Source organism: Sclerotinia sclerotiorum, genomic scaffold (genome assembly GCF_000146945.2).
Source record: "Sclerotinia sclerotiorum 1980 UF-70 scaffold_6 genomic scaffold, whole genome shotgun sequence".
NCBI lineage: Eukaryota > Fungi > Ascomycota > Leotiomycetes > Helotiales > Sclerotiniaceae > Sclerotinia > Sclerotinia sclerotiorum.
In genome coordinates, this window is record NW_001820830.1 from 1,235,715 (window position 1) to 1,248,701 (window position 12,987).

Sequence of the window (12,987 nt, forward strand, 5' to 3'; positions counted from 1 at the left end):
TTGTCGAGTATTACACCGTGAAAAATCGTAGTAGACAAGCCTCGAATTCATTGCTATACTTTATACAGCACAACACTTACATCCCTAGTCTTCACCAGCATCACATTGATGAAAACATGAGTATGACTGTAGGTTTCATGAAAATTCTTTTTTATATTTGTTGATCCGTTGGCTAATCTCTTCTGATACTAGTCAGTGAGCTGGACCATGACATCTGTGGAGACCTCTATACTACTGTAGTTGAAAGATTCAAATTCAAACAGCCGCGCCATATTTACACCATGTCTAAAAGTTTGCACAAGTTTGAGTGTATCTCCAAATTTCAAAAATTTCAATCATAACCTCTGTTGGAATCGGCGAAATTATGTAAGCTATAAGAGTCAGCATGTTCTCTATGATCAGTCATTGAAAGCGAGGAAACATACCTAATATCTTGACGATCTCTTACTGAAGGCGTACTGGACTCAGAAGCCTCTAGCTTGGGCCTGGGATTACCATTCGCAGTTCCATTGACGACCTTATCTTGCTGGCCTTCGGGGACTACCTGACCATTAGAGTCCACTACTGCTCCCTGGGTGATGAGATTAAATTCCTTGTCTCCTGCTACACCATGAAGGACAGCTTCTTTCGCACTTTCCAAAACCTTCATCTTTCGAGTTTCACCTCGAATCTTCTCCAAATGCTCAAAATAGCCATCCTGAACAGGTGTTACATAAGTACCACAGAAAACACCAACCTCGAACTCTTGAGTCTTTGGGTCGCGAGGAGAAAGCTCTGCACAGGATGCCTTCAAATCCTCCAACGACTGGTAGATAACTTCTTCCGCGCCAATGTGTTTAGCAATTGCATGTCTGTCACGGTTATGTGCGACGAGCTCCTGAGGCGAAGCAAGATCAATACCGTAGATGTGAGCATGGGTGATCGGTGGGGCAGAGGAAGCGAAAATGACCTTTTTTGCGCCTGCCTCACGGGCCATCAGTACAATCTCCCTACTCGTCGTACCACGAACGATACTGTCGTCAACCAAAAGCACTGTGCGTCCGGCAAATTCAGACTCCATTGCACTGAGCTTGCGGCGGACAGACTTTTGTCGAGCACCTTGTCCGGGCATGATGAAAGTGCGGAATACATAACGGTTCTTGACAAAACCTTGACAGTAAGGGATGTTGAGACGTTCTGAAACACTCTGAGCTGATGTATTGGAGGTTTCCGGGATTGGGATGACAACATCAATCTCTTTAATTGCTTCTGGTCCAAGAACTTTGCTGATGGTGTCAGCGAGCTTATATCCCATTGCCTGTCGACTTCTATGGACACTAATGCCATCAATAATCGAGTCAGGTCTAGCGAAGTAAACATATTCGAAAATATCTGGGGCGTAGTTCTTTTGAGGAACGATCTGTCTGAAGAGCGGCTTCGAGCCCTTTCTAATGATGACGGCTTGTCCGGGAAGAATATCTACCAGGTTCGAGAATTGGAGTTGGGTCAAAGCGATAGACTCAGAAGCCATCATGTAATCCGTGGCTCCAGCAACAGTGGAGGATGGTCGAGAACCCAGGATAAGGGGACGAATGCCGTGTGGATCGCGGAAACCAAGGATTCCAAAACCAGCCAACATTGCTGTACAAGCCCAACCTCCAACACATCTGCCGTACATTCTCTCCAAGCTCTTGAAGATATCTTCCTCGTTAACACGGGCCTTTCCGGTCTCATTGAGCTCGTTGGCGAAGATATTGAGCATAAGCTCACTGTCGCTGTCTGTATTGATATGTCTATGAGCTTCGAAATCAAGAAAGCGCTTGAGCTCTGGAGCGTTGATCAAATTTCCGTTATGCGCGAAGGTAATTCCGTAAGGACTGTTGACGTAGAAAGGTTGAGCTTCGGCACTAGCACTGCTTCCAGCTGTAGGGTATCTCAAGTGACCTAAGCCCATGAATCCGGGAAGATCTTGCACACGAGATCCATCCTGGAATACTCTTGCAGCCATGCCATTACCCTTGCATTGATAGATCCGACCTCCCGCGGCACATGTAGCGATACCACAGGCATCTTGTCCTCTGTGTTGCAAATAGTAAAGAGCTTCGTGTATCTCCGCTGCCGCAGCGGTGGAAGAAGGGTCGTCAAAGGCGGCCAATATCAAGCCGAGAATTCCGCACATCTTGTAGAATCGTTATCAAGTAACTATCTGAAATACTATCGCGATTTCATTAGCCCCGCTACGCCGGAATGCACTCGATGACAAGAAAGGCAAGGAAAGATTGCATTCGCATAGCGATACTGGTGAGTGTAACAGTTTGGCATTTCCTGTTAAGACATAATCCAAGGAAAACATTGTGGTGTAAAATTAGTAAGAAGTGACCTACAATGTTGCGGAGTGGACAGGAACAAATTTCTTTCAGAACTCTTCGAAATCGACTTCTCTAGAGAAGTTCGAAGAATGAGAAAATTATATCGATAGTGAATAGACACAGAAGAGTAAAGAATCAATCAAAATTGAATTGACTGCGAACGAATGGTCGAAAATTGAGCAGATAACTGCAAATTGAAGATAACTTTGACGACATTTTGAAGGTTTTAGGATTTTTTTCTCCGGAATTCATCCCACCTTGATAAGCTTTCTCGACCAGAGACGGTTCTCGCTTAAAGCAGGCGGTGAATGATTATGTGATTACATAATGGCAGAATATTCGGAGATGGGGAAATGGGGAAAACGACGCAGGACGGTAATTGGTTGAATTTATTCAAACTCTTCTCGACGACCATTTATCATCGTTTCTCTATCAAAGTCCTTTTTTTGTGATTCTTGAGTCTTTACATAGATACCTACTAGTAGGTAACTATTGGCTCTCTCTCTCCTTCATTTGATTTACTCACACCACTTTCATTGGCTGTTTCTGAAACTCGCCAAGGGCTCAACTTCAAACAATACGATTCATGGAGTCGACCATCACAGAGTTCTAGTAAAATATATAGTTTGCCCAATATCGATATAGCTGTGAAGTGAAGGCATTCAACTACCGCAATCTTCCAATGAACAGATGCATCCGTATACTTATTAAACTACTCGAGGATTCGGGTTTCACTCTCATTCCAATCTCTTCAACCAGCATTTCCTTTGAAAGTTTCTTACTTGACCTCATCAGCAGATGGTAAATTTACATCAGTCAGGACTGGCTTCAAGTTTGTATCATTATCTTTTGTCTAGTTGAACTGAAATTCATTAATATTCTAGTCTGGTTTAGCCTTACACAACACGCTTTTCTTGCCCCGATTCAAATGAACATAAGTATTCATGTTCGATTCGATATAGACAACGAAGTTATTGTCCTAATTTAAATCAACAGCTAGCCGCCGATATCTAACTCGAAAGAATAATCAGCTGTCAATGTCCTATTTCAATACACAACAAACTTTCATTGTTCCAATTCACGTTTTCGCTTGGCCTCCCTAAATCCGTATCAGCATCAACAAGGTTGATCATTAGGGTTATCAATTTTCACTCACTGAAGTTTCTCCCGTTTCCACAAAAATCTGATCAAAAAAGCCGTCAGGATGAGGATGAAGGAAAGTACACTAATAGTGATGAACCCTTTTCGATACTGTGGCGCATCGACTTGTTGCCAAACAATTAATGGCAACCAAGCTTGAACAACGTATGCCATCTCATTCATCGTTCCAATTACTATCGCCCTTTCTTCATTATCTTTATTGCATATCTCATGCGCCCATCTGGTACATTGTCAGTATTTTGACTGTCTATGAGGTCCATGAAGTCTTACGCCATGCAAATACCAGAAAGGCCATACCCAGAGCCCATAATAAAATAACAGGCCCATTTCCATCCAATTGGTATGTCCCATATTGCGAGAGAAACATAACACATGATGTTCACAGCTCCCCCAAAGATAATTGGTGGCCAGCGTTTACCATTCAAGATAGTGTCTGAAGTCCAGGCATAGGCGAGCGTTGTTACAATTTGTACTGCCGAAGTACCCGTCGGATATGTATTTATTTGCCCCACGGTGTACTTGGGGTTTTTTGAGTCTTTCAGAAACTGGGCAAAAACTGGCGCCGCCCCACTCGCTCCATTGTTGAAAGCTCTGAATGCTTGTCAGCAGAATCTACGTTGTTTGGGACAAAAAAGTCATACACATATAAAAGTGTTAGAGCCCATATGTGCCATGATGAAAGTATCTTCATTATCTTTGCTCTTGTATATGGCTTTCTCTGCTCCCGACCTTCTAATTCCATGCGTTTTTTACCGTATTCCAGTTCCTATTATCTTATTAGCAGGAAAATAACAAGCTGGTTAAACACAAACCTCTTCGGAAAAGTACCACGCCTTAGCGATCTCTGGGACATCTGGAAGCACGAAATAGCCCGCAATGGCGATGGGAAGTGAAATCACGCCGTCGATTATGAAAAGCCTACGCAGCCGTCAGCCATGATTCCAACTGTTAACTTATCTCGAGCTTCATACCATTGCCAACCTTTCAGACCGCCTTTGCCATCGAGATGGTACACAGATGCCATCAAATAACCGGAAAACATTGATCCAAGAGCACCTGTAGCATGAAATATGCATGATCTTTTCGCCAATTCATCTCTCCTGTACCACGATCCGATGATATACTGCATTCCAGGATAGAAACCGCTCTCAGCCAAACCAATGAGGAACCGCAACGCATATATCTGCGACACATTATTGCAGCGCGACATACACATGGTCAAGATTGTCCAAACTATCTGTACCACTATAAGCTCTATACTCAAATGATAGATTTTGGGAATCTGTCACATACTTCAATCGAGGGGATCCATATAGAAGGTCGTACTCGAGTGAGTATGATGTTGCTAGGGATCCCACCAATTACATATCCCGCTGTCCATGTGGCCACCATGTAGTTGAGTTGGTTTCCGTACAATCCTAGGTCTTCTTTCATCCCAGAGACAAATGCATTGTTGATGTTTTGTTGATCCAAATACTTTATGAAGTATCCTAAATCATTAAAATTTAGAAGACTCGTCGTATGAGGGTATAGGATGTCTCGAATATTGACAATGAAGACTTACCCAGCGAAGCAAAAGTCAAAACAGCCAAGTCAAGCTTGAATAAGAATCTTCTTTCTTGAGGTGATTTATCCAAGGTATCCCATATATAACTAGTCCATGTTTTCTGAGTATTCTCCTGGATGACAGAGTTCGAGACTTCCTCCGAGCTAGGGGTGTCGATCACGTGGTTGTGTACAACCAAGCTATTCTTGGAACTCATCTTTAATCTAGAAAGAATCGATTTGAGTACCAATCGAGTACCAGTAAATATTTGTTCAACATGATAATTTGGTTAATTTAAATGATTTATCTTGGTGAAGATGTGCGGAAAAAAAGAACTCGAAAGCTCGAGTTGCCGATGTTTCGATATAATCCTTGCCTTTGACACCATCGATTGTTCCCACGCTGGCTGGTATTTTCAACATGTATATTGCCAAGTATTTCTCCAAGAGTTTTTCTGTAATTGTCAAATATCGCACTTGCGGGTAAAAGTTCAACGCACCCCTCATGACGTGCTATATGCATGGGCTGCGTGATGATAGATAAGATATCCGATGCACTTTATTGGTGAGGTTCTTATGTCAATCAAACTTATCTATCTCATCTCATGAAGAATCTTGATATACTAGCTTGTGTAAAACGCGACAACTGACGAGCTGACGAAACATTGTCATGCTTGCGCTTATTAGATATACCATTGGGAAATGTTGCCTTGGATGATCTTTAATCATCGAGCGGTTACGTTCTGCACAGTACTGCATTCATCCGCACCAGGAAAAGAACTCATTGTTCCAGTTGTTAGTAGAATTAAACATTGATTTTATAATTTCAGTCTTGCAGTATGTGTGTTGTGTACAAATCCAAACTGAACACAGCGTATCTTACATTTAAGATGATAAGGTTCGAGGAGAATAATTCTAAATGTCAACGGTAAATGTGGCAAACGAGGCACACCGGTAAAACGACGAGGAATTAATCTCAACACCATTCGTTCTGTAATAAACGAAGTTAGCTGTCGCCGCAAGTGTTCTGGTGGTGTTGAAAGTAAAGCTTAGTCAAGTACTCACCGAAGTCAATGTCATTTATGCAAGAGACCTTTTGCCGATACCTTGAAGTGGCTCTGTACTTGATACTACTTTGTCCCTTGCTAAGACTACAAAAGCGGAGATAGGACTAGTAAACGCGGGGTTAAGAGTGTGCTGGATCTCATTTTCAAAAACCAAAACTAAGGGCTCGATTGTTCAAGTGAACATGATATTTCAGGCGAGAAGAGACCCAAGGCTAAGATCAAACAGTTCAAAGATCGATTTAATTTCAACGTAGAATCATAGAGGAGGTTGGAATTATCAAATCAAACAAAAAAAAAAGCCGAATAGAGAGATTTTCTTGATCGAGGGGGAGTTGATTGTAGAGAAGTACTTCAGTTTTATTTGCAAAACTCTAAGTACGGTGGCAATGTTTATATCACTGATCATTGAACTATATGGCTAAAAAGAGACCAAAGAATGCCCCTACTCACGAACTCTTGTTATCCTATTCCTGTCCAATAAATCACAAAAGACTAGTCTAATTGTGCTTGATAAGCAGATTCCATATGTCCAACACTTCTATACACTTGCATTTCAGCGAAGGATCAATCATTTCCCATCCCGGCACAATTGTAAGTCTTATATACTTAGTACAAGGATTAATAGCTTGTGTCCGCCGTCTAGTGTGCGTCATACCGATATCTTTGACAAGGGCTACAATAACAGCGCTTACTTTCTGGCGAGGTGTGGCGTATGAGGTGTGGAGATTCATGATTGTTGGGATAGTTGGTGGTATGCCTTATTTGTACATGGCATGAATATGATCTTGATATTCGGATGATTGATTTTTGGTCCTGGGAGTTTGCAGTTGTATTGTTGGTTTAAATGTGTAAGGAGATCGTTTAGCTGGGTGTGTTGGACACTGGTGGAAACTTGTATCGTCTGGTCGTTCTGGATTTCTACCAAACAATAACGTACGCATCAAAATCCAAGTGGGTGGGAGTGGAAGCATAAAAATCTTGCTGTCGGCAGACTTTGGCCTTCTACTCAAATCATGATAATGCTAATTACTTAAGGCCTTGAAGAGTATTTGTATTTTTCTAGAAGGCGATAATGTACCAGAAAATTCCTATGCTAGCCAGGCACCGTCCAGCGAGCCTTCAGGTCAGTGGTTATTCGAGATAATTGAACGGACAGGAGCGTACACTGCCATGCACAACGTCTTCAAGATGATATTGTGTTAGATGTACTATGCCGTTTGACTCTTGACTCTTGATAAATACATGTTTCAATGCTGTAGTGGCTCTCAAACAATTTTATCGAGACTCTCTGTGATTCGCCTAGGAGGAGAGGATTTAGTGTTGGAGGCACCAATGACTTTCACTACTTCATGTGCCGGCTCCCAAAGCAGCTCCTTAATTACTGGATACTAACTACCATTATCTGCCACTTCTCCTTCTCACTTCTTATTTCCCTCTTATTTACCCAAATACTTTCTTCGCCAACCAGTTACTCCGACACTCCGATACTCCCTCTTTTTTTTGTTCTAGACTTGGATATAACTCGTGATGAAAGGAAGTAAAAGTTATTCTCTGAGAGAGTAAATAGAACTGTGAATCTTAGAATGCTCTGCAATTTTATAGAAAGAGTTTATATTCTTGATCAGGAGCATTTCTTGAATCGAATCACAGTAAAAGGTGGAGAGGAGGAGAGGAAGTGATAATAAAGGAGTGGCTTAATCTTACATGCGGCATGGAAATCTTGGATTGGTGAGGGTTTCTTCTGATGTTTAGAGTGAAAGGTGTATTGTAGTTACTTTGTTAAATGTTTGATTAGGTGTCTCAGAGATCGATATATTATTACTGTCCACTTGGGGATATCTAATATGAAGGCTACCCTATACAAACCACCCTTTTCCCTCGCTCATCCTAACAAAATCCATCGCTACAGAAACTTTCATTTAAAGGTCCGCTTTTTAAGTGTTATTATTTTAGAGGATGTCTTTTCTATTTCCGTAGATTTAGACTTCCCTAGAGAAAAAGTTTTACAGAACCTGATTTTTACTATTTATATTTCGATAACTCTTCTTAATCTGACGGGGTGGTAGCGATGGGTCTCGATTGTGGGGATTATGAAGTGGGGAGCTTTTTTGAGTGGGGAGGTTTATATTGATGTATAATAAATGGTGTCAAAGATCCGAGTGGGGATATAAGTCTAGAAATAAGGGTAATCTTATGGTTTTTTATTCAACGGTAGTAGATGTTTCGAGGAGGTTTCTTAGTATTCTCGGAGACGGTTTGTCTGACTGCAATCCTCACATTCATGGTAATTCAGCTAGGGTAGAAGATTTGGAGTTTTAGTTTATTTGATCTGTCTGTCTGGGCTCCTGGTCTAGTCCTCTGAAAATGATTTTTTTTTTTCGGAATCATGCACGAAGATAATTCTGATCCAATGATATTTTGTGTGCAATGGACTTTAGGATTTCGATAAGCTATATAGGGAAGGCAGCTGCTTGTTTCATCACCCTCTTCATATAAAAGGTAACTTTCCTCTTCATCCTTGCCGACTATAGGATGCAGTTATGAAGCCATCTCAAAAGTTTCAGATTAATTTAGTACTTTCGAAACGTCCCATAATGCAGAGTAACTAGATTGACAAAAAAAGCTATTATCATACTAGAATTAACAAAAACACAACAGAAGATTCAACTAAAATACTCCTCGTCACATACGTCACACATGTTTGTTTGTTGCACATCATAGCCATAGGGCTGAAATAAACTTTCAGCCACGTATTACTGTCTAGTGATAAAGTTTAGACTAGATTAGGTTAGGCGTGTAAAGCTTAAATACGGCCAAAATGATATTCTCTTCTTTTACATGAACATTAATGGAGTATAAGAGGATAAAAGGAGATTGGATATAAGAATAGACACATTTTTGCCGCAGAGAGCATTGATAAATAATATGAATACTATAGAATGAGGGATCGGAATGCCGAGATTATGTGAGTGGCAGTACTGTGGTTCATCAGCTTACTTGTATTGTAGTAACTTGATACCAGCTCATAATCTTTTAAATGTCAGGAGTTTGATTGCACAATGCAAGCTTTGGAAGCTCACTAAAACATATTCGAGATGTTATCTCGAGGAGAGGCTTTGCGCTTGCGTGGTGCTAATTCCGGACGTGGTGTCTTTCAGTTCTATATAAGAAAAGCCCGGTCACCTCAAAATTTAATGTTCATTATCAAACCGTGCTTTCAATCTTCTGATTCAGTATTATTTGGGAACTGCTTCTCTAACTTCACTCCACGTTTAAACTTCTTTGCATAGCTGATTTTTCTTGCTTTCAGATGTGCTAGTCGACAAAATGAACCGCATATTGTGAACCGAAAACTACTACGGTCATCAATATGAGATTTGACACACTTGTCATCCCTTTGGTTCTCCCCATAGCGACTTTTGCATCTGCAGATCAACTATTCGACATCATCAACTGGTGGCGAGAAGCAACCATTGTATTTTATACCCCAACCTCGAACATTGTTCACACCATTCACTCGCATTCTCACTATCACTCCTTCCCTAGAGTCTGAAAAATCTCCTCAATGCCGCCACCGATGACTCCAGCCTCCCGAACAAAGACATCAATTTTTTTCAAAATAAAAAAATCAAAAAAAACATTACAATACAATACACTATCTTCGTCGGCAGAATCAACGTCGAAGTGGCACAGTGCGAAGCGTTGACAGACCTTGTAAGCAATAACGGTCATGACATATTGCCACTACAAGTTAGCCTAGCAGCTATCTAACAACTTACTAAAATTGTCAACACGACACTTTTCAGTATCAATGATATCTCTAATGATGATCCCAACTTCTAAGATAATATATTGGAAAATCGGATTGTGCCTGTTAATCTCATAGGATGCATTAGTTGATGCCTACTATAGGGAAATTTTGGAACTAGAGGGCTAATATATTGGGCGAGGATCAAATTCAGGATCTTCTGGGCCCAGTAGTTTGCTAAGATTTTGGCACAAGTACAGGTAGTTATCCTATTGGAGGTCAGATTTTTGATTAGAGTCACCGTGTGAGGGATTTTTTGAGGGTGGTTGACTGGTTTATACAGCCTGCTGGGGCATAAGAGCACTTCGTTCCATTGACAGAGAGATAAGATCTATCGATGGACAAGAATGCATGGTCCGTCAGACTTGGATTAGAAGTGACTGTATCTATACCGGCTTTTGGAGAAAGTTACAGAGCCGTTGCCTGTGAAGCAGATGATGTTTGGTACCGACTTAAAATTCGTAGATATAACTAAGTAGTTTTTGTCAATTAAAATTCAGTCGAAGCTCATGATCAAGTGCTGGTACAATTTTATATCAGAACTTATCTTAAAAGGATAATCAGCAATATATAGCGAGCCAGATATCCCGAGCCCAAGTCCCTCATCTCATCAGTGCAAACCATATTCAGACTAGGAGTAAAGCATTTCTTCTCCACAACACTGGAGATATGATGCCATTTGAAAGGAACTTGGTCGCTCGAACGTGTTCTGCTCAATATTCCACATCATAAAACTTCAAGAAAAGAGGCTTAGGAAACTTTCGTGTAGTGGCTGTAGAGACCGACGACGGGGAAAGATTCATCGAATACGCGGTGATACCAGCATACATACATTTTAGAAACTCCATGCTCCTGTGCAATGGTTGAAGGAACCTTTCAATGTCGCATCCCAAAACGTGCAGAAGCAAGAGGACCGCACTTGCAGTTGCTTTGGCCAAATTGATATGTGTATCCGTAATTATGCATAATGTTATGCAAGGCTGTGCTTGTTGCATAAAATTTTCTCCCCCAATCATCACTTATTCATCTCGACTTCATACATACCTACTTCCATGGGAAGCTCTACATGAAATCTTGCGATGCACGTTGTAACCACTTGGCATCTGTCTGCTCCATGACTTGAAATGCTGCCCTCAGCATATCAAACTCGCCGTCACAATCGCACTCTTTGAAATGATAGAAGGTAGGATGTCTGGGTTCTCGGCGACTGATCAACTCTGCCAGCAAGGAGGCTGAGCATTCGAGTCGCCGTTAATATACAGCAAGGTAATTGATGAACTAAGATGATGAGGAGTCGAGCTTGAGATCTTTCGAAATCTGGATAGCATTTGCTGTGAGCCAAGAAACAAGGAAATGCTCCCCACCAAAGAGTGTACAACCTCGACATGAATTACTCGAGCCGAACGTCATACAAAGCAACCACTTAAAGGACACATACTTCTACGTTTCTCTCCCTTATCAACTAATTCAAATCGAGCTCAAAGCAACAAAGCAATAGTTAAGATGCCTTCTGCCGTCATAAATACAACGATTCAATCGTGCATCTTATCTGGAGCAAGCAACATTATCGCACAATTTATCTCCGCGCACCAAAATAATGCATGGACCTCTGCCTCTCCATATTGCTATCAATACTCAGACTGACAAAAATATAGACTGCATTCACGATAGACTGGGCACCGGTTTCTCACTTCATCCTTTACAGCGCGCTGAGCGCGCCGCCAAATTTCTATTTGTGAGTTCTGTTCTGTGTGATACTTGGTTATCGCAAAGAAAATAAAGCTACAATCTGCGACCAGACTCACCCTCATATCCCGAACTCAATTAACAATCTGCAATCAGACAATCGCTCCTCGAAGATCTCCTGCCTTCCAAGAAACAACCTCCTTCACAAAATGTCTCGGAGAAGTCTTCATCCTCCAAATCCCCAAAACCAGCCCAATCCCTCTCACTCACAAACACCATCCTCAAAGTCCTACTCGACCAGACCCTTATCGCAATCCTGAACGTAATGTTCTTCCTCATAACCTTTTCAGTCCTCCGAGGATCCAGTCTCCCACAAGCTATACAAAGTTCTAAGGAAGAATACTGGGATATGATGAAGGCCGGTTGGAAATTATGGCCATTTGTTAGTCTGAGCAATTTTGCCGTCATCAAGAGTGTACAGGGACGGGCTCTATTGGGGAGTTTGGCCGGGATTGGGTGGAATGTATACCTGGGGTTGGTACAGGGTGGAAAGTGAGTGGTGAAATTTCAATTATGGGGAATTGCGGATAGAGAACTAAGATGCTCAGTGTTTTGCATTCTCAAACGTAGGTATATACCTTCTTTTAGCCCGCTAGATTTGGGCCAACTAATTTCCAAGGCCGTGGAATATTACCAAGTTAAACCTGTACACGTTTGTTCTGTAGCAATTCTTCATGACCGGGCTCCACGAATTTCTCAACCTTGCAGCAGGTTTCAATTTCTCTTCCTCATTTTCCATGCATGAGAGCGTTCTTGAGCTTTTCACGAGAATTCCGCGGCCAATGTTGTGAGTTAGTACGGTCGGTCATCGTACACGGGTGTACGAATGCAAATACAAGATCTAGGCCTGCTTTCGCGATTCATTCTTCATTTGATTATTTTGAATAGCAAATATTATCTCCTCGTTTTAAAAAAATAAGCAAGCACACGGAATGCCCAGTCGTTCATCATGATATTGACGTCTGAGCTAGATAATGAAGATCTTTTTCATTAAGCATTAAGCTTTCAACAAGGCTTTGACCTAAACTCTAGTTTCATCATGTCAAAAGAAAAAGAGGGGGTGTTAGGGTTAAAGTTATGGATCCTGTTAAATGCCCGACAATCCGCTAAATTATCAACTACTAGCGCTGACAGTAGAAGCTTGATTATAAGCCTGAAATCATAGAAAGCTGAAATCTATTCCGGATATTCGGGTTTCCATCCATCTCATGTCACGAATTTTGAGTAAATTGATTGTGGATGGAGAAGTTTTGCGCGCTGCAAATGAAGCCTTTGCTAGTGCTATGCCACGCATCCAACGACTGGATGAATG

The 12,987-nt window shown here is 41.5% G+C and overlaps 4 protein-coding genes across 4 annotated transcripts; 1 reads left to right on the top strand and 3 right to left on the bottom strand.

The window, feature by feature from the left end:
- Window positions 1-331: 331 nt before the first annotated feature.
- On the bottom strand, window positions 332-2,158 carry SS1G_05300 (hypothetical protein; the record flags this gene model as incomplete). The annotated part of the gene is made up of 2 exons (XM_001593822.1): window positions 332-371; window positions 426-2,158. The coding sequence occupies 2 exons, from the start codon at window positions 2,156-2,158 to the stop codon at window positions 332-334; spliced, it is 1,773 nt and encodes a 590-aa protein (XP_001593872.1).
- Window positions 2,159-3,413: 1,255 nt separating this feature from the next.
- SS1G_05301 (hypothetical protein) lies at window positions 3,414-5,272 on the bottom strand (the record flags this gene model as incomplete). Its single annotated transcript, XM_001593823.1, has 8 exons — window positions 3,414-3,447; window positions 3,505-3,729; window positions 3,780-4,100; window positions 4,151-4,275; window positions 4,322-4,427; window positions 4,481-4,746; window positions 4,803-4,999; window positions 5,074-5,272. 8 exons carry the CDS (start codon window positions 5,270-5,272, stop codon window positions 3,414-3,416), a joined length of 1,473 nt encoding a protein of 490 aa, XP_001593873.1.
- Window positions 5,273-9,053: 3,781 nt separating this feature from the next.
- On the bottom strand, window positions 9,054-10,983 carry SS1G_05302 (predicted protein; the record flags this gene model as incomplete). Its single annotated transcript, XM_001593824.1, has 5 exons — window positions 9,054-9,099; window positions 9,202-9,272; window positions 9,776-9,865; window positions 10,342-10,400; window positions 10,974-10,983. The coding sequence occupies 5 exons, from the start codon at window positions 10,981-10,983 to the stop codon at window positions 9,054-9,056; spliced, it is 276 nt and encodes a 91-aa protein (XP_001593874.1).
- Window positions 10,984-11,432: 449 nt separating this feature from the next.
- SS1G_05303 (hypothetical protein) lies at window positions 11,433-12,171 on the top strand (the record flags this gene model as incomplete). The annotated part of the gene is made up of 3 exons (XM_001593825.1): window positions 11,433-11,528; window positions 11,585-11,664; window positions 11,772-12,171. The coding sequence occupies 3 exons, from the start codon at window positions 11,433-11,435 to the stop codon at window positions 12,169-12,171; spliced, it is 576 nt and encodes a 191-aa protein (XP_001593875.1).
- Window positions 12,172-12,987: the final 816 nt, after the last annotated feature.